The sequence below is a fragment of the Anser cygnoides genome, chromosome 3 (assembly GCF_040182565.1).
Source record: "Anser cygnoides isolate HZ-2024a breed goose chromosome 3, Taihu_goose_T2T_genome, whole genome shotgun sequence".
NCBI classification, from domain to species: Eukaryota; Metazoa; Chordata; class Aves; order Anseriformes; family Anatidae; genus Anser; species Anser cygnoides.
In genome coordinates this window covers 97,326,626-97,346,954 of record NC_089875.1, presented here as the reverse complement: position 1 = coordinate 97,346,954, position 20,329 = coordinate 97,326,626, and the positions used below count along the sequence as shown (strand labels likewise).

The 20,329-nt window shown below is 36.3% G+C and overlaps 1 protein-coding gene across 4 annotated transcripts in view; it reads left to right on the top strand.

Moving 5' to 3' along the window:
- Positions 1 to 20,329, top strand: part of TINAG (tubulointerstitial nephritis antigen) — a 63,151-nt gene that overhangs the window by 31,436 nt on the left and 11,386 nt on the right. Inside the window, exons 10-11 of one of the 4 annotated variants that reach the window (XM_066994789.1) lie at positions 12,470 to 12,515; positions 18,452 to 18,837. The exons of 1 other annotated variant lie outside the window; for it this stretch is intronic. In XM_066994789.1, the coding sequence (XP_066850890.1) occupies positions 12,470 to 12,515; positions 18,452 to 18,481 (76 nt within the window). In that variant the 3' untranslated portion in view covers positions 18,482 to 18,837. Of the gene's footprint in view, positions 1 to 9,676; positions 11,292 to 12,469; positions 12,516 to 13,543; positions 16,728 to 18,451; positions 18,838 to 20,329 lie in introns of those variants that run through there. 2 more of the 4 variants (XM_013172312.3, XM_066994790.1) reach the window with 2 other exon arrangements.

Sequence of the window (20,329 nt, the reverse complement as noted above, 5' to 3'; positions counted from 1 at the left end):
TACAACTCAAATCACACCATAATGAGAACAAGCTAAAGAAGCACAAAAAACCTATGAAGAACAAAAGGGAAAAAGGAAGACAAATTGGTTGAATTTAGCAATTTTCACATTTTCAGCTGCACTCATTTTAAGAATACTAATGACTGAAAAATGATGTAAAACTGTACTCTTTATCCCAAGTATCATAAAAACAGACTAAATTCCTATCAAAGAGGAACTTGGTTGCTGATTTACCTACCAGATCTAGACTTTTAAGTTGGAGTTGCCAAACAAACATGTCAAGTCTATTCTATAGCAGATTCTTTATAAAACTAGTCCACCTTTTCTTCCACTTTTTTTTCCTAGTTTTCTACTCCTCTGACCTTCTTAATTCCACTCAGGAAAATATGACAGAAGAGAAAAAGAATGTTTATAGGGATAAAAAAGAGTGAGAGCGAGGCAGGTTTGGATATGGTGTAAAGATGTCAAAGTCTATAACTATAGAGGAAGTACGTTGGTTTAAGTAGCTACGCCTCTAGATCAAATATTTCTTTTTTTTTTTTTAAAAAAGATAGGCATAACATAGTAAAGAATCTATCACTAATTTCTGAAACCTGCTCAGACAAATTCTCCCTCAGCCTTATTCCTCTGCATCAGTTTAGCATCAGGGCCAGGCTATAATATCTGATCTGTCCACACAAAGAACTGCATCTGCTGCTCCCCTGACACTGAAAAATTCAGAAAGGCCTTAAAAAAGGCCAAGTCTTTGGCTACAATCAAATCTATGAACTGTCACCTTAAAGATCGGAGCAAGAATAATTGTATTAAAAGCCTTAGATACTGATTCATGAACAAGATAGATTTTCAGATATGTAGAAGATGCTCAGAATGACAAAGGACTTTCATAAGAGGACACCAAGAGATGTACATTAATAGGAAACAAATTTCCCTTCTATTTTTATCAGTGATTCACTGTAAGCTTTAAATTCAATAATGCACCAGACTAAATGGCATTGGAACAACTATGCCCTGAAAAAGCATGGGCTGAATTCATTGCTTCTTTACACAAAGAGGCACACTAATGGAGATAAAATTGACACGTGAGGCAAAAACCTGTATTTTAGCATTGAGGGACTAGTCAGACAGAGCAACAGCACTTTAACATTTAATACAAAATTAAATGACTCATCTGTGTGAAGTCCAAAGGCTTAAAAAAGATGCCCATGACTACTGTTATTGACACTCCAATTTTTGGCTTTACAGATATTGTTTTACTCTTAATTTTCCTATTCATTCTTCCTTATTCCACCTCAGACTCTTAATAACCAAGAGGCATCATCTTAAACCACCAAAAGTCATAACCCAAATTATTTTCTTCCCAGCTAAAGAAACTTTGGGATGAGTACCCTTTTTCTTTCATGAGAAATAAGTTCATTTTCTCTAATTTCTTTCTCTTTATTTCAGGCAATCAATATCAGATACTACAGTTTAAAAAACTGAACAGCAACACACAAAAATATTTTACAGCAAAGATAAATACAAGATCACAGGGAAAAGATACACAATGTTTGGCAATTCTTGCTGTTAAATTCATGAGACTGTTTCCTATACAATTTGTTATGACAGATTTGTGGGAATGATTTAACTACTGACTCACTGATGATTTCACTCATCTCTCATGCTAAAATGTCCAGGCAAAACCATAGGTTCAAATTCCAGTAGCCGTTTTCTGAAAAATTTTGTCTGGCAGAGAACACTAGTCAGTGACTCTGACCTTAAAAATCAAAGATTAAGAACACAATTGTTCTCTAATTTAGTAGATTAAAATCCTAGTCTTTAAGAAGGTACTGTGTTTTTGTGTACCTGCAGGTATTCAAGAATAGGACATGCCCTACCATAGTTATGGTTTTTTTTTGTTTGTTTGTTTGTTTGTTTGTTTTCGCCTGGTATTATCATGACAGTTATACAACCAGGTCCAGGGAAGAAGTGAGATGAAAAGTTTCAGAATGCAAGTGCTTGTGGCCTGCTCTCTTTTTATTTGTAGAAGAAGGTACTGTGACCCTCATATGAAAGCAGAACTTTTCTATTAAAATAAACCAGGTCAAGATGAGAGGACTGAGTAATCTTTGTATCGTCTTCCTCAGTATATGTAGTCTGTGGGAAGACAGTCATTTTGCAAAGAAATTTCTTTCTTTTTTTTTCTTTTGGCCAGTGTGGTGACACTAAAATAACATTGCCTACATAGAAAACACAGTATTAGGTGGACAAATGAGTCCATTTTATTAGCATTGGCTGGGGTCAGCACTTAGGAGAGATGTGTCTTCAGGAGTTATTCTTCTCGATTGCAGAATGGTTCTTTTCCTAATTCAAAGTCTCAGTTAACATAAATTGAATGGGATGAATTTGGACTACACCAAGTCATATTTGATCACCAGCTACTTTGGGGGGATGGAAAGAGTCAGAAATATCTCATTAAACATATAACCATATAAATAATGTGATTTATATTGTATTGGAAATTATAAAAGGTTTTTTAGTTTACCATTTGACCTGAAGATCTCTGTGAATGTAGAAATAACTATTTGAATTAAAAAAAAAAAAGAGAATTAAGAAAAAGTAACAATATGAGTCTTATATTTTGTATGTAACTTTAAAAACAGAATACATGCAATGTTTCCTTCATAATTCTTTTGAGTATGCTGTTTTTAAAGACTTATATCTGTGCTTCATCTTATTCAAAGAAATGTGACATGATCTTCAATGTGCACACTCTTAAGAAAGCCAGGGAGAAGCCATGGCAAAAAAGTGAAACAAACAAACAGCAACAGAGATAAATCTTGACATTATTCCTGCAAACTGGGAGTTTTGTCATTGACTTCAGTGAATCCAGAATTCAACCTAACTTGGAAACTGCAACTGTGAATTAAAGCTGATAGAAAAAGAATTACAGAGTGATATAAAATAGCATTTTACTGTTTGTGTATTTTTGATCGTAAGATGGGGATGGTAAGTATGTAAGAAGAATCTGTTCTAGATATAAGTTGTTGGATGGAAGAAATTATAAAGATGATGCAGAATGCTGATTCCTAGAGCATCTGTGTTCAGTAAACAGTTTAACTCCTAAGTTAATGCAAAACATTGACCTCCAAATCCACTGCATGAATCTTGAGCTTGAGATTTTAGCTCACATTTGTCTCATTTTCCTTCACTCTTATGGCCTTATTTCTTTTTAGTTGACATCTTCACTCTTAAGGAGTCAGTTAGTATATATTTCAGAATGCTCTCCAGATCTCTTCACTCTATTTGCTGTTAACAGCATTTTACTTGCCAAGCTGAATGTAAGCACATTAGGATCTAGTCTCTGTCCTCCTACAAAACTGACTACACCTCCATTTTAAAGCAAATGCTGATAGCTCTTCTTGTTTTTTAGGTTATACTTCTAGTTTTGTTCTGTATTCAATGATATTTAACTATGAGCTGCTTCATTTTCCCTGAAACTTGTTTTATTCCTCCTGTGCCTCATGAGGTCCACCTACATTGTACTAATGCAGACTCTTGAAAAAGAAACTAAAGAATGTTCAAACAAAACCAATTTCCATGCTTTGAAAAACTCTCCATATTCTAGGTTTTTTTTTTTTTTTTTTTTAATGTCACACATTGTTGTGCATTCAGAGCCTACTTCTACTGTATTAATATCAAGGGAAAATTACTACTGAAAAAGACAACCTCAGAATTGGACAAAAAAATTATGAAAATCCTTTTATGGAAGAATGCACGTGCTTATGCTTTTATCTAAGGAGTGCAAGAATTGTGTTTTCAAAGCAAGTTGGAATTGATTTCCCTTGAGGAGTATTTTGCTTATTTTTTTTCTCCCAAAGGGGACTGAATACAGGTTGGTGAAATTATTTCTTTTTATTCGAGGTTATTTTCAGTTGAAGATCATGAATGTTTTGTTTGGCAAAACTAAGTACTACATTTTTAACAGAATAGATTTGCCACAGAAAATAAAACTCCATTTTTATGTAATTTTCTATAACTAATAAGCAGACCTTCTCCTTAATGATTCCTTAAAATTGTTTCTTGTTCTTAATAAAAATGGAAATTCTGTAGAGGGTAATGTTGAAAGCTTTTCCAAAAAATACCAAAGGTTGGGACATCAGCGGTCTAAAGCTTTGTTAAAAATAAGCCTAATAGATTCCTTGTCTCTGTGAGTAATGAGGTCCAGCATTTGTTTGCATTTGAAATGTCATTCATTTAAAGTAAATATCAAGATGGAATAATCACAAGAGCAAGAGACAAAAAGTGCTTTTAGATTATTTTGGTCATTTTCCAGAAAATGTAATATTGTTCTCTGTAGGATGTTGTCCAAGAATCTGTCAAGTCACTTTTAAAAGTCTCTGTCATTTCCCCTTGGGAACAATTCCCCTGGGATTTAAATTACTTCATTATCAGGAGATTTTTCCTTGATGTTTTCTTTCCTTGATTTCTTCCCACTCTTCTATCTACAGACTAATATACGACATTGAATTCTCTCTTTCTCCTTGGGCTTTGAGCCCTACACATATCTAGGTTGCTAATTATTGTATATATATTTTTCTCAGTTCCTCATACAAATAGAATCATAGAAACATATAATATCTTGAGTTAGAAGGGACCCACAAACATCATCTAGTCCAACCCTGTCTCCACACAAAGGAATGCCCAAAAATCTGACCATGTGCCTGAGATCATTGTCCAAACACTCCTTGAACTCTGACAGTCTCAGTGCCCTGCCCACTTCCCTGGGGAGTAGTTCCAGTGCCCGACCACCCTCTGGGTGCAGAACCTTTCCCTAACACCCAGCCTGACCCTCCCCTGTCCCAGCCCCATGCCGTTCCCTCAGGTCCTGTCGCTGTCCCCAGAGAGCAGAGCTCAGCGCCTGCCCCTCCGCTCCCCTCGTGAGGGAGCTGCAGGCCGCCATGAGGCCTCCCCTCAGCCTGCTCTGCTCTGGGATGAACAAACCCAGGGACCTCAGCTGCTCCTCATACATCTTCCCCTCTAGACCCTACACCATCTTTGTTGCCCTCCTTTGGACACTCTAATAATTTTAAGTCCTTCTTATACTGTGATGCCCAAAACTGCATGCAGTACTCAAGTTGAGGCTGAACTAGTGCAGAGTAGTGGGGGATACCTGTTACATTTACTCTTAATTATTTCCAGTTGTGTCTTCTCAGATTTAGTGTAGTGCTCCAGTCATACACTGTACAGTTCTTCACTGAAAACATGCATGATCTTGCTTACATTTAATCCCAGCTTCTTACATTTCCTTTCTAGTGTTATTAACATACCTAAAGCAGATTCCATGTCTAATTTGCTGCTCTCTATCACATCATTAGCATTTTCCCTCCAGCTTCCAAGGCCTTGGCTTTCCTGGAGATATTGGAAATCTCTGATTATTCAGCTAGGTCAGAATATCATTAGCAAGGAACATGTAGTTTGGATAGGTGTACTTTAGGAAAAATTGGTAGTGAATATATTGGCAGATCTACAGGATCTCAGGAATAATCTGTCAGAAAAAAGAACTGTAGAAGGAGATATAATACTGACTGTATTAGACAAATTATATCAACTAACATCTCTGACAAATGTCAATTTTTTTATAAAGTAATGACAATCATTCATTAATTCCAACTGATTTTAACTTCTTGTCAAATATCAATATCCCTCAGACTCATGAATAGATTACTGTCTTTTTCTTTCTATAAAGATTACTTTCTGAAAGCAGATAATAGCAACAGGATTTACTCTTGTACTGAATCATTTTCAAATACAATGCCCATCACAAAGGGATTCTCTTCCATGATTAAGACTGCAATGCACAGATGTTATACAGTAAAAATTAAATAGTGTGATTTTCCCTCCCAATCTGTTGTTGATCCCTCAACCAGCTCTTGTTCTGAGCTATAAAGGAACATAAAATGCAGTCCAAATTAGTTTAACAACGTTTTTAGCACAATAAATTCCTGGTGTAATTTTGTTCAACCAAACTGTATCATCTATGATTTTGTGCTGTGTTGTGAGAAACTGATAAAATATTTTATGCCTTGTTGTTTATTATGATAACTTCACCCCCTCTCTAAATTCTTTGATTTTATCCCTAGTGATTTAAGAGCTACAGAATCCAAGTCCTTCAGTGTGTAGTGTCTTAATTCTCATAATTTATTCTGAAATTATGCACTACAGCTGTGTATATTTGGAAGCTGATATAGTCAATTTCTCCAACAAGTGGATGAAAATCTTTATTTAAAAAGCAAATCAGCTTTGATGACTTTTGGAATTCCAGGGTGAAATCTGACTGTAGAGTTTAAAAAATTAATTTTGCACGAGACTGAGAATGACTATTATTGTCTGTAGTTGTTTACAATTCATGTAAAATAGCACCCTACTTCCCTTTCATTTTTTTAGTACATGATTTATAATCCTTTAAAATTTCATATTTAATTTATTGTGTTTGCAGTCTTCTATAACTACACCCCAACAGTCTTCTGAAGGCAATATTTTTTTTCCTCATAACTGCTGTTTTTGTTTGTTGTTGTTGTTGTTCTTTTAGATGATATTTAATTCATATGAAGATTTTAAATTATTACTACTTTTATTAAAATATCACAGCACATTAGTAGCCTTGCTGATTCCCATTCCAATGCTTTATTCAGCATATATTTCCAAATAATTTCCAGTCTTCTCCTTCACTCTACTCACACTTCACTAGGCACTTATGTCAGGACTCAGTTTAAGATTCAGTTGCCTACTCGTATGGTTCAGCAGGTAAGTGTGATGTGCTACATATCCAAATTTTCATCTCAGAGATGGCGATCTAGACAACATAAGCAATGGAGTCTGGAGAGCAACTCAGTGACACCTGCTTGTGAATCCATCTGTTCCCTTTCCCCCAGGTAGTTAGTGCTGCCAGAAGTGGGAAGTTCCCACCTGGCTGTGTCTCCAAAAAGACATGGTTCTCTCATAGGTCCTGTGTCATGTCTGACAGAAACATGTAGATATTTCAGGCATCCTGAGGCATCTCAACACCCGGCCCTAGACACCTGCACTTAGTCAAGTGATTGGATCCCAATGTTTGCTACTGTGGGACACATACAGTTTCATTTCTTAATCTTGAGATGTATCTCACGGTGTTCCTGTCAGGAAAAAGACAAATTCCATTTCCAGTTCTGACATTAACATTTACACTAAAGATATTAACACCAATGTACTGCTTAAATCTCAGAAAACCCCAGTGCAACTCTAGTACAAAATACATTTTACATTGTAAAGCAACTTTTATCTATTCTATTTTTCCTCAGTATACCCATAACAACAATTTGCATTTTGTAATAATATCATTGTACTACTAGTGCCTTTCCAAGCTATATAGATTTTTCACTTTTCTGGGATAGAAGTGAGACGTTTGAGTGAGATTCACTTTTAGACCCCAGTGGTTTACTTGTCTCCGTCAGCATAATACTTAGCATAATTTTACTTAATAATAATAAGTAAGATTACATGTATAATAAGTAATTATTATTAACTTAATAATTATGTAATTATTACTATGTATTATTATTATGTAATTGTTATTACGCAATAATACTTCTAGATGCTCTTTATTTTTTTTTATTTTACATTTTGATTTCAAAGATTTTGCGGGACCACTGAATGTTTTCTCTGAGCTAGTACTCTCCAGTGAAAATGATTGGGAATGTTATCATTTTTCACTACTGCTATCAATAACATAACAGGTCATTTTTTACATGTAGTATATCTTCCATGAGAACTTTTTAGTTTATTAGTAGATAGATCTTTGCAACTAATGTCTGTTTTAAAATGTAAAAGAGATAAAGAAGTCAAATCTCAAAGATGACCCAGATTCAGTAAAAGATATTTACACAGACTCCTATCTTATTATGAAAACATATATGATGTAAACACCATTGAAACAAGACTGATTTCTGAATTTTTGAAATAACACGCTATCCAGTTCCTATTAAACCTAGTGGATGGCTAAGAGTTTTAGAATGTTCACATTTCCCCTGACTTTTTTTTTTTTTTTAGGTTACTGAATATTTTCTGCTCATTTTAACAAATTTTTCTCAGTCAGTCTTCGTACTTCAGGTAGCAGTACTTACAGCAGCAAGTAAAACAGCAGCTAAAATTCAAGCTGACTTTATTATTATTCATTGCTATAATATATTTCTTTTTGACTCAGAAAATTCACCCTCAGATGCCTGACTTAGCAGCAGAAAGGATATTTAGGGATTTTTTTTTCCCTGAGGAATCTGAACTTAAATTAAGCTTTAAGTGGAAGCTGTGCCTGGGTACTGTAACGTGTTATAGGTACAACCAAGGGATACAATGTGGAATTAATTCATTTCATCAGTAAGACTGAAATCATGAAAGCTACTGAAGTACAACTTTATAGGCAAGAAAATGAAAAAAAAAAACAACAAATTGCAAAGATTAAATGAAATATTTCTCCTGAGAAGTCTTGTTTGGAAAATTGAGAAATCTATTTTAGAAAGTACTTTCTCCTTTTCTAAAGGTACTACTGCAGAAACACTCTTCACTTAGGAGTTTTTTGCAAGAACTGCTTCCAATATTCTTTTGGGAATATTGCTTTAGAAGCTATATATTGCTTTAGAAGCTATATTAGGATGAACAAGCCAAGAAGTCTCCAGAAATGCTCTTAGCTGGAGCTGACATTCATTCCCAGAGGCAGGATGTCAAATCAAACTGGCAGGGGGCCAAAACCACTGTATCATTGAACAATATATATCTTTTTGTTTCACAAAACAACAGCTGTTTTCATTACAGCTGATTGCTTTTCAGACAGAGAGAAGCACTATAGCCTGGGAGAAACGAGAACAAATGAATCTCAGCCAGCCTATAAAACAAGCCTGAACCAACCATGCCAAGTTTTAGGAAAGGCTTTGGCAAATGGGCCTGGCAATTCATGACACATTTACTGCCAGTAAAGGTCAGCATCTATGGAAATGTCAGTCTGTTCCACCTTTCCTGCTAAAATCCTGCTCCTGATTCACCCAATAACCTCAAGACTGGCTTTGACCAGTAAACAATAAACCAACTTTATTATCTGCTCTTTAGACTACAGCCATTAAAAAACTGGCAAAATCCCTTGCCTCATCAAAATCTATAATCTATTACTTAGTTATACAACTGTTACACAAAATCTATATGTTGAATACAAAATAAGTTAATAATTCATGGAACCACAGATTAGTAGGGGCAGCATAGATCAAGTTGCTTAGATCATTAAGTAGTTTATGCTAGAAAGGATTTCTGAGGTCATCTAGTTCAATCCCCCAACTGAGAGAGACAGCTTCAAACTAAGTTCAGGTTCCTGGGGCTTCTAAGGTTGCCTTTTGGGTACATCTGAGGACAGATATTGCACGACCTCTTACTTTGAATCACACATTTACAACATTCATGTTGTAAAATACTTTTTCTTCTTTATGTTCAATTGCAACTTCCCTTGCTGAAAACTGTGACTGTCATCTTCTGTCTATTGGCTGTGCATATACCTCAGGAGAGTCTGGTTGTCTTCAATATACCATCCTTTTATAAAAAAAAAAAAAAAAAAAAAAGAAAAGAAAAAAAAGAGAGAGAGACAGCTAATGATTCTAATTATCAATTCTAATCAATCTAGCAATTCTACGATTATAATAGATCTCCACTGAACCACCTCTCCTGAGCCAGCTGCCTTGTACGTCGTGAGCTACAGACACAAACATGTCAGTGGATTCCTTCTGGTTTTGTTCCAGCCTGTATTTTGTATACAGGGGAGCCCAACACAGTGCTCCAAGTACAGAATGAATAAAGGAGAATAGTTGTTTTTCTTGACCTGCTGACTGCGCTCTTGTATACTTTAATGTAATGTATTTTAGTTTAGAATATTTTAATTAATGACCTTAGGGATGGATTACTGAGTAAGCAGCTCTTCTTTCTAAACTGTAAGATAAAATGCATATATCAAGTCTTTCTGTTTGTATATGACTAGAATGGAACAAAACCTGGGAAATTAAATTCATGGCTATATATAGTCAAAGGTAAAAAAAAAAAAAAAAAAAAGGATTCTCTTCCATTTTGTTCTGCAGGTTTTTTTCCATTTAGAAACATTTCTGAGAATCAATATACTCCTATCAATGAACGAAACTAAAAGTTGAGATTTTTTTTTTGAAAATAACAAGCATTAGAAAACAGTTTAATGGTACAAATGTGAGTCTGAAGAACTGCTCATCATCCTGTTCAGACAAATGGGAGAGAGAATGTATAGTACTGAATGCAGGAATACAAGAACATAAATTTGATGTAATTTTCATCTATCCTTAACACTGATGTAAGTATTGGATTTTCATACTGCAGCTGATGTAATTTTTTAACAAAATGGCCACCAGAAAAGAAGTAGATCTCAACTTGATATGAAATGAGATAGCCTATGTATATAATGTATATCTATTTTTAAATTTATGATCATGACTAACTGTATCTGAAACACATTTGGCAAAGAAATGACAAAGATTATTAATAATCCCTAAACATTCACATGGTAGTGCAAACAAAATGTACAATGAGGCATTTTTTTAAAAGACAACAATTAGATTAAATGCTCATTATCACCAACATAGTTTTTATGATTTCTTGCATTGAGTGAGCAGTAGCTACAATATGCTCTTGCATCTGTAATCTAAACTTCACCTCTATGCTTGTCGCAAAGCTTTTACTTCCAACGTGGACATTTCTATCTATTGTTCTGCACTTCTTCTTCTCAGACAGTATTAAGCCCATGATTGACAGTGTCTGGAAAACAAGCAGCAGCACAATGGGCCAGGTAGGGATTTTACCTCTAACCTGCAGTCATACTATCCAATTGAATTTGTAGGAAATTGAAACAGGAAATCATCATCAGGCAGAACTTGTGGCTAGATGAAGAGTTAGATACACATTGCAGTACTCTGTTTGTTTCCTATATGGTCTTTGTTAAAAAGAGGAACAGTGTGGTCCCAGAGCCTTCAGTGAGATGCCTAGTAATCTGAAAGGCTGGAAAAATCTTTAATTTCTCAGTTTAGATGCAGCCATGGTACTACAGCAAAAAACTGTGAGCTTATTCTGCTCAGTGTGCCTTCATATCAAAATTATACGGAAAGATTTGGTACCTGGGGTTTTAAATATGTCTTTTTTTTGCCCTTTTTTTTTTTTTTTTTCCCCCTTTGGCTATTAATGCAGGTGTTCTACACAGATCATAGTTTACTGTTAATCTAGGATAATTTATTTCACTGCAGCTGTTTTTTTACAAAGATGACACGAAACTCCAGATTTCCCCATCCACACCATAGGATTTCTCATTGTATTTTTCCTGCTTGCCTTTCAAAGTGAATGAAGCACCACAAATACAGCCAAATCATGTGGCACTGGTGGGATACTGGTGCGATAAACATCCTGTCAATTTTATACATTCTAGGATTAGTTTACACTGTAGCAAAACTGCAATAAACGTTCACATCTTTTCACATCTTTACTTTTCTCTTTATCTGTCCCCCTTGGTAGGTACCCAGCATCGTGGTCAATGAACAGTAACTAGACAAGTATTCACCGTATAAATGCAAAACAAGATGGGGCTCTTTAAGCAATCGGTAGACATACAAACATACCCATCTACCTAAGGTATGCAGTACAGCATCACCCAGACTACATCAGACTACACCCAGCTGATGGCCTTGGACCTTCTGCTGCAGTGTATATACACACAAAACAAGGTTTAACAACTCGTAGTACTGAGCAATTCAGCTAAAACTACACAATTATGAAAGGCTTATTACTCAGAGGAGGGGACAAGATTCTGCATGGCTTCATGGATATTGCCACAACACCTAGCATGTCCTGAAAGACATCAAAGAAAACCTCAGGTTTACAGGTCATTCACTTCGCTGTGCAGTAAATCAAATTAAGGTGTCAGCAATTCAATTTTTGCTGAGAGAAGCTGGGAACACTTTTAGTCCCAGCTCACAAGTGATATTCATAAAGGTATTGGATGAAATCTTTAACAAAAATGTTCCTAGGGATCTTCAGCTGAACTGAAGAATTGTGTTCACATTAGTTTAAATACTCCTACACAGTTCAGTTAGTTCAGCTGGCAAGCTCTCCAGAGGAGGGATTCTGTCAGTGAAAACATTAGGTAGTTGCAATGAGAAACTAAAGATACACTTGTACTCAGAAGTTTTTCTAGTCCCTGATGGCAATTTGGCTTGTGGCTAGCAGGACAATTTTCATCATCATCAGAGTTTGTTGTTTAAACACGGAGACATCTATTAGTCATGCTGTTTTCTGTTCCTGGTATTAGGACAACTAACTAACATAAGCATTACCCTTGTGTTTGATTGTTTGAAGTCACAAAATGTGAACAAATGCATTAAAGGTTTCAATTGGATATCTCTTGTAACAGGTGGGGTTCATTACCTGACAAAAATGGACAGAAACAGAAATTCTGGGTAAGTGACTCCTTAGCACTCTGTTTTGAGGGAGAAGACAAAATTTCTACAGTATAGATTATCAAAAAACAACTTTTCTTTCATTCCCTCTCTCAGTATCTACTTTTCCCTTCACCTGTAAGTCTCCTGTATAATTCTGTTGCTCTTCTGGCAAACTTTTATCCTGCTGGCCCTTGAACTATAGCATCACTTGTCTCAGTTTCAAAGCCTGTTTTATCTGATTTCCCTACACCTACATCTGTGGTTTTTCCCACACCATCTTTTCTGTCTCAAATCTTATTCAGGTTTCCCATGAAGACTTTCTTCATTTTGATTCCTGAAAATGAGAGTCAATAATATATATATCAGCATTAATCATTAAACCATTTTGAAAAGAAAAGCTATCTATTTAAACAGCACTGACAATGCCTTCCAGCTATGAGTAAAAAATTAAACATTGGCTTTCAATGATTTAGAGTAAGTCAGATTTTATCACTTTGGTTATGATTAATAGCTCATTCCTGTGTTGAGAAGGTAATTTGGAGTTTACTTAGCTGGTGGCAGGGTTTAAGGTAGTTGGTTTTACTGACATCTAGGGCAAAGCTCCTACTGACTTCATTAGAAACTAAATTTCTCAAAATGTCAATGGCTACCTGAATGAAACTTAATTTATTAAAAGTCAGCTTTTTCATATCTAGGTTCTCTCTTTAACATATTATTTGTAATTGGAATTTTGACCACTGTTGTTTAAATGACTGTTTCCTTCAGGCAATGGTTGGATTATCTAATGATATCTGCTTCAATATATCAAACTGCCTAGTAGAAATAATAGTCCATTATTATTAACCTTGACTTTGGAACTAAAACTTTTATCAAGATAAACAATTAAAAATCAGGAAAAATGCATTCTGATTCTCGCTGAATCAGAGAAACTGTTTCTTTAATGAAAACTACCACAAAAGATTAATTTTACATTTTACACCTTGCATTCTTAAATACCACTTTATAATAATGAAAAATGTATATTTTTCCTCTTTCTTTTTCTTTAGATTGCTGCAAATTCCTGGGGAAAATCTTGGGGAGAAAATGGCTATTTTAGGATTCTACGTGGACAAAATGAGTGTGATATTGAGAATCTGATTTTAACTACTTTGGGATAGCCATAGTCTTCTACCCTAAAGCGTTATACTATATGCTGCTCTATGTATCTATTCTTTTCATTGTTGCATATAGAGTCTTTCTAGAGAAATAAAAAATTCTTCTCTGTAAATTATCTTTCTTTCTATTATGGGTTGTTAGGGTTTCCTGACTTGAACACACTGCAGCTATCATAACACTGTTACAATCTCACCTTGCACAAAGACTCCTCTATACAAATAACAAACTGTTTCCAAGACTACTGAAAACCTTGGTGTCTCACAGAGCAGGAAGTTCCCTCGCCTGTTATTTACATCTCACCACTATATTATATTAATAATGACTGATTCAACAGTGCTTGAAAAATGGGGCTACATTGTTAGTATTAATCTCTTTATGTTGCATACTGTGGTCACAAATCCTTTTAGAAATATGATATGCTCTTCCACACAGAGTTGCCTCAGATAGCTCATGGTCATGGTAGATTAAATAAAATAAATATATAAATAAATATCACTAGAATTCTCATCCTGTTAGAGGACAAATGTTTCTTATCCTAGGTTACATTAATTGCATGTATGTATTATTTTCTCTTCCTGGAAAGTAATGTTTTACTAGCAGATTCCATAAAGTTGATGTATTTAGAGTAATATAAAAATAGCTTGTGATGAAACAATATATTCCCATTACCACAAACACAATTAAAGATGTACATTGTAGTAGTTTAATTGAATGAAAAAGAAGAAGAAGAAGAAGAAAACATAATTTTCCCTCAACAAAATCTAGTCAAGTTTCATTCCTGAGCTGCTTGATTTCCAACCTGGGAACATGCATGTGACTGGTTTCTTATCATTCCCCAAAACCTATTTCTGTTGTCCAACAGAGTGTCAGAAAAGACATTCTGTTGTTTGTCTGTCATCTCTGTAGTCTAGACACAGCTCCCAGTGTTGGCCAACAGGATGTCTACCAGTAGTTCCTTAGAGCTGATGAGAGACCCAGGGGCCCTTTCATTCCTAATGCTCCCTTAGCTGCATCTGTCTGAAGAAGCAGCCTACTGGAATGCATCCCCTCCCATCAGCATTGCTGTAGTTCTTCACAGGCTTGAGGACCATTTGGCTTATTTATTTATTAAAATATAGATATTACCACTACCAGTATAAGAAGAAGTGAGCTACTCTCTGTCCCTTTTAGTTTCAGTTAATCCAAAGGCCAATTGCTAATTCTAATCATTGGTTATAAAATTATCTGCAAAAGAATCAATGTTGGCATGTTAAATATAAGGGAGAAAAAGCTGCTATGAAATTACAGTAAACAAATTTTCAGTGACACTTTCAGTGTCTTTAGTAGACTATTCTTTCCTCATTCTTTCACTTCTAGAAAATGAAGAACTTCTAGTATCATCAGCAAAGGAGTAATAGTTTTTCCTTCAAGAACAGTTCATATTCAAGAGATGTCCTTGCCACTAAAATAATGTTTCTTAAGCTAAACTCAGGCACAATTTATATTGGATCATTACTGGAAGACCTATTATTAAAATGTTGTATCATATTGCTGCAGATCAAGCTCCTCTGTGGCCTCTAGTGTCATACAATGAATTTAGACACAAAAACCTTCATCACTTGAAATTTATAGTAAAATATAACAAAAGCAATTTTAAAAGAGCTAATCACTCTGAGAGAAGAAGTAACCTTTCTAGGTTTGGTGAGCTAATCAAGTACTTCTGAGGAAAATGCTCTGAGCCATCTACAAGGCCACTTCCTACACACTTAATGCATATTGATTCTATAAGCTTCAAGATTTCAAAAGAGTGGGACTTAGCTGTGAAGTGAACAATATTACAAAAACACAGACAGTCCTTTGCAGGTTTTATTTTATTCAAGTCCGAGCTGTTTTGTACTCCTATAGCTCTTACAGTGACTGTTGCTACTCTTGATTTGCTTGCAAGACCTGTCCAGGATCTGAGCAGTCATGTTAAGCATCTTCAGTGGTAAGAAGGCTCAGAATTAGTCTTCTAGATCTTTATCTGCTCAAATGGTCATATTAACTTGAACAAAACACTATAAGCAAGTGAAAAGAATCTCACCATGTCAAAGCAATTTAATTTTTAGCAGTGATATCATTTTACCCATCTTCTGTGGTTTACCTTTTACTCTGAGGAGTTTGTGCAGCACCTTCTTCATGCTTTCTCAGTATCATAAATCTGTTTTCAGTTTGCTACAGTATCTGGAATTTAACAGGCATCCACAAGTTTCTGTGGAAAAACCACTTTACACTTTGAAAACTACCTTGATGTTGCAGCAACTCCTCTGCTGTTGTTCAAAGTATGAGCAAAGGGTCTCCTGTCTGTGCAGGTCTTCTCACTCACACTGATCAAGAGACACTGGGACCAGAGCCTCTCATGAAAACTATCTGGAGACATATTTTAAATGTCAGACAGGCTTTGAGCTCTAGTTCACTATCTGGTGGGAGTATGAAGAAACTTGCTCTTCATTAAGATGCCACCTTTCTGATTTCTCTCCTTTTTTTTTTACCTCTCCCTCACTAATGTTCTGCTGTGCTTGCTGTCTTGGACTAAAAGTGCCACCTAGTTTGGAGCTTTTTTCTATATGAAAAGAAAGAGACAATATGTGGTTCAGGTTAACTCAACAAAGAACGCGTTGGCTTTAAATCACTAGCATTATTAATGCTTTGCAGGAATCACAGAAAAGGGTGGTAGCAGGAAGGGAAGGCAATGCAGGAATAGCCTTTTGTGACATGGTGTTAACTTTCCTTTTCCATAAATACTGGAAGATAACATTGTTATGGCAAGATAAAAAAAAATCCCCACTCAGACATCCAGATTATGCATTACAGAATTTCTTGTTAACAAAATGTTATATGAAGTTTTGATTTGCTGTTAGTCTGTGTAAGTTTTAAAACTGAGTATATATCTGAGAATATATATATATATATATATATATATAAAACTGAGAAATATCTAGAAAAGCGTATGTCTTGGGACCTGGGACCTGACAGTATGCATAACTAATGTAAAGTTCCTTGTCTAAATTCCTGTATATTTAGAAAATATTTCAAATAAAACTCTGAACAGAAATACCTGTAGGCTTCATGAGAGTTTGAATCTTTCCAGTACTAACTGAGCAGAACAGGCTTCTTTTTCAGTTTATATTAGTATTCCTTTTGGTCTTTCCAGCAATCAGATCCTAAATGTTACTGACAGTATCTAATAGTTGAACAAGGCTATTACCCTTTCAAATGGTTTTAAATGAAAATTTACTTAAAAATTAAAATGGCTAACAAGTCAACAAAGGAACCCTGTTATTCTTATGTTACTGTTACCCTTTTTTCTATCCTACTGTGATGGAAAAAATGACCATCTGATAAATGATAACAAATCACACCCTGAAGATTGGCTTACTGTGCTATGGAAGCACTATCAAGCCTGGCTATATTCTGTGTGTTTGTATCCTTTTGTTTGCATATGGGTGCCCTGTGTGTCTTCTGTATCATTTTGTTTGCATATATGAGTGCCTGGCAAGCACTGAATTCCTGAAGGCAATTGCTCTGTTGAGGAATCTGAGTCACACACAGGCACCTGAGTCTCAGGGAGCTACTTCTACATGTGGCTCCAGGCGGAGATTTTGGTGGGCCTGTGAGACATAAAAACATCCTTTCCTACCTCACTAACAATCACTGCACACAACTTGGCAAGACCGGGTTTCCCGAGCTCTGGAGTTTGCTCATTATCATTAGGAAATCTACAAAGTGATGGCACCTGCCACAATATTCAATACAATTTTGTGTAACTGTTTCAGAATCCTGAGTGTGATGAAAATGCTTTTACAAAGCCATACAACATCATTAAACTAGACAATGTACATACTCCTGATGAAATTAATTAAGAAAGTTGAAGCACTTGAACATCACACCTAATGAGCACCCTTGCTTGAGAACAAATACTAGAGGCAGCAAGGCTGCAAAATGTGGTTGGAGCAGAGGGAAAGGTTTTGCCAGTGTGGCATTTAAACACTTCAAATTATTATGGGAGAAGGAGAGGACATGGACAACCTCCTGAATTCCTCCTGAATGCCTGTGCCAGTGCACCTGTAGTTGCTACCCTGCCTCTAGCTGGGGGATGCAATACATAGTTTGGGTTTTACTAACGGCTTCTCTATCTGCTGTTTAGTGTGTGTTATTGCCTGTAATTTTCCCTTAGGAGGCTGTGGTTAGGTAGCAAAGAAGGGTTTTAAGGTGGTTGCTTTGTTCTGGATGTCTGGGATGACGGCCCTCTAGCAGAGCTTTCCTTGAGTATCTGGGCTTCAGTCTGGCAGCCAGCACTGAGACTCAAACCTGCACAGCTTTATGTATAGCTTAGTACAACAAAGACTTTGTTATTTGGGAATGCAACCTAAAGCAAGCAGACAGGCAAAGCTATGAGACATAAGGCACTTGCAGCTGGAGCAGTTATTAGACAAGCCCTAAAAGAAATGAAAAGGGAACCATTTCCCCATAGTTGCAGGATCAAGACAAGTTGCTAGATGGAGAGAAACACTGAAGAGAATGAGCTACCCTCCCAGGATCCAGAGGTAGAAGGAGATTTGCTTGCAATTGTCTTTAGCTTAATGTTTGACTAGTGGTGTGACAGGACCTCAAGGCAAAAAGGATGGAAGGAATGGAAAGGGGAGGAGGGGTTTAATATTTCTTTCTGCTTTTAGCCAGGACTGGAAGAAAAAAACTAAACATATTTTTGCCTCAGAAACAAAACTAGTTTTGCTGGGTTTCAGCTCTCTCTGAAACAAATATTTTGGTTATGTTTGCAGACTTTTCAGCAAGTCTGGGCCAAGCTTTGAGAAAGTCCAAACCAAGAGTACGTCTCTATGAGAAGCTGGGTTTTTCTCCACCCAACCTGTTTTGGAACTCACTCCCATTTCACTTCGACTTCTTCATTGATTGTAGTCCAAAAACAAAGTGGACCCTGACATGAGATTAACACAGTCACAGTGAAGCCAGGCAGCAGTTTTTTTTTGTTTTGTTTTTTTTTTTTAAATCCACTTTTGATGTCCAGTCAGTGGATCCTGCCAAGATGCGTACAACAGTGTTACATACAGAAATGTTAATGTTAGAGCACCAAGGGAGAGGCTGCCCTCATGGCATTCTCAAGTAAATAATTGTGTAATGATTCACACAGAAAAAAAAAATAAAAAAATTATAACAAATCACTCATTTGTCTAAACTCTGAAGAATTAACTGTTCCATTACACTGGAAAACTTCCTCGTTTTGAGTGAAGTTTGGATGAACAGATGGCATTTCACTAATTGGCTATTTTTAATGTGGATTTTTCATTCACTCTTCTGATGCTTCTCTGCTTCCTCATGGGGTGTTGCCTCTTAATATGTTTGCATTTGTGTATTACCCTTGTTATTACTGATATGCTTATGTTTTTGACAGTAAAGGTGATATTTAAGTATGGTTGAAGGCAAGCCATCTGTGTATGCTTGGAATATTGTGCTCCTAAACGTTTCCATAGTATTTCTGAGAGGCTACAAGAATTTACTTTAGCAGAGCAGGAGAACAAGAAAATTAACCTAGTTCCTGCATACTGAATTTCTCAATGGGCGGACCACCCAAGTGACAATTGCAGAGAGGGGAAGAACATAAATGGGCATAACAGAAGTTTTGATATCACCTATAATTTCTGGTGCTATTGTACTCTCCTTTCAGCCGGCTTCCTTCTGTGCATGGTAGTTCATGAGCGCTCCTTGCTGGGGTAATCTGCTGACTCCATATAACTTTAAAAAACAGGGGGGGAATTATTTATTTATTTATTTATTTATTCCCAGCAGGGACTTACCCTAAGGGAGTGGTTAATGATTAGTCATCAGAAGATAAAATCCTGAGAAACTGGTTATACTTCATTAAAGATGCTAAGCAACCCTGTGGTTCAAGTCTGAAAGTCCTGGCCCATTGTCGTGCTGATTTTGGGTGAATAAGATGCTGGTATAGTTCAGACTGATACCCCAAGATAGGCTACTGTATGTGCAGTTCTTAAGGCTACTGAGAACTCACTCTGCATGAGATACCCTGAATCTTCACATACCTACACACACCTCCCGGGAGAGCTAAAGGCTATTGGGATGTGTGTGCTGCAGAGGACAAACAGGGATCATGCTCAACAGCATAACAGGAGCTGCAGTACCTGTTTGCATCTGTGGATACATGGATCGATGTGTCGGGGTAAATACAGAGAGAACATTTTGTCCAAAGCACTGACATGGGGCTAGAATTGTCCTAAAGTGGAGCTAAATCCAATTGGCAGGTAATTCAGGTAGCAAGGATGTTCAGAGCTGGATAAATCTTAGGAAAGAGACCATTTTACAGCATTGGTGGATAGAGGAAGAGCAACTGACATGACCTACCTGGACTTGTGCAAAGCATTTGACACTGTCTCCCATGATATCCTTGCCTCTAAATTGGAGAGACAGATTTGACAGATGGACCACTTGGTGGGTAAGGAATTGGCTGGATGGCTGCAATCAAAGAGTCAGTATCTCAACGTCCAGGTGGAAATCAGTAACAAGTGGTGTTCCTCAGGGGTCAGTATTGGGACCAGCCCTGTTTAACATCTTTGTCAGTGACATGAACAGTGAAATTGAGTGCACCCTGAGCAAGTTTGCCGATGACACTAAGCTGTGTGGTG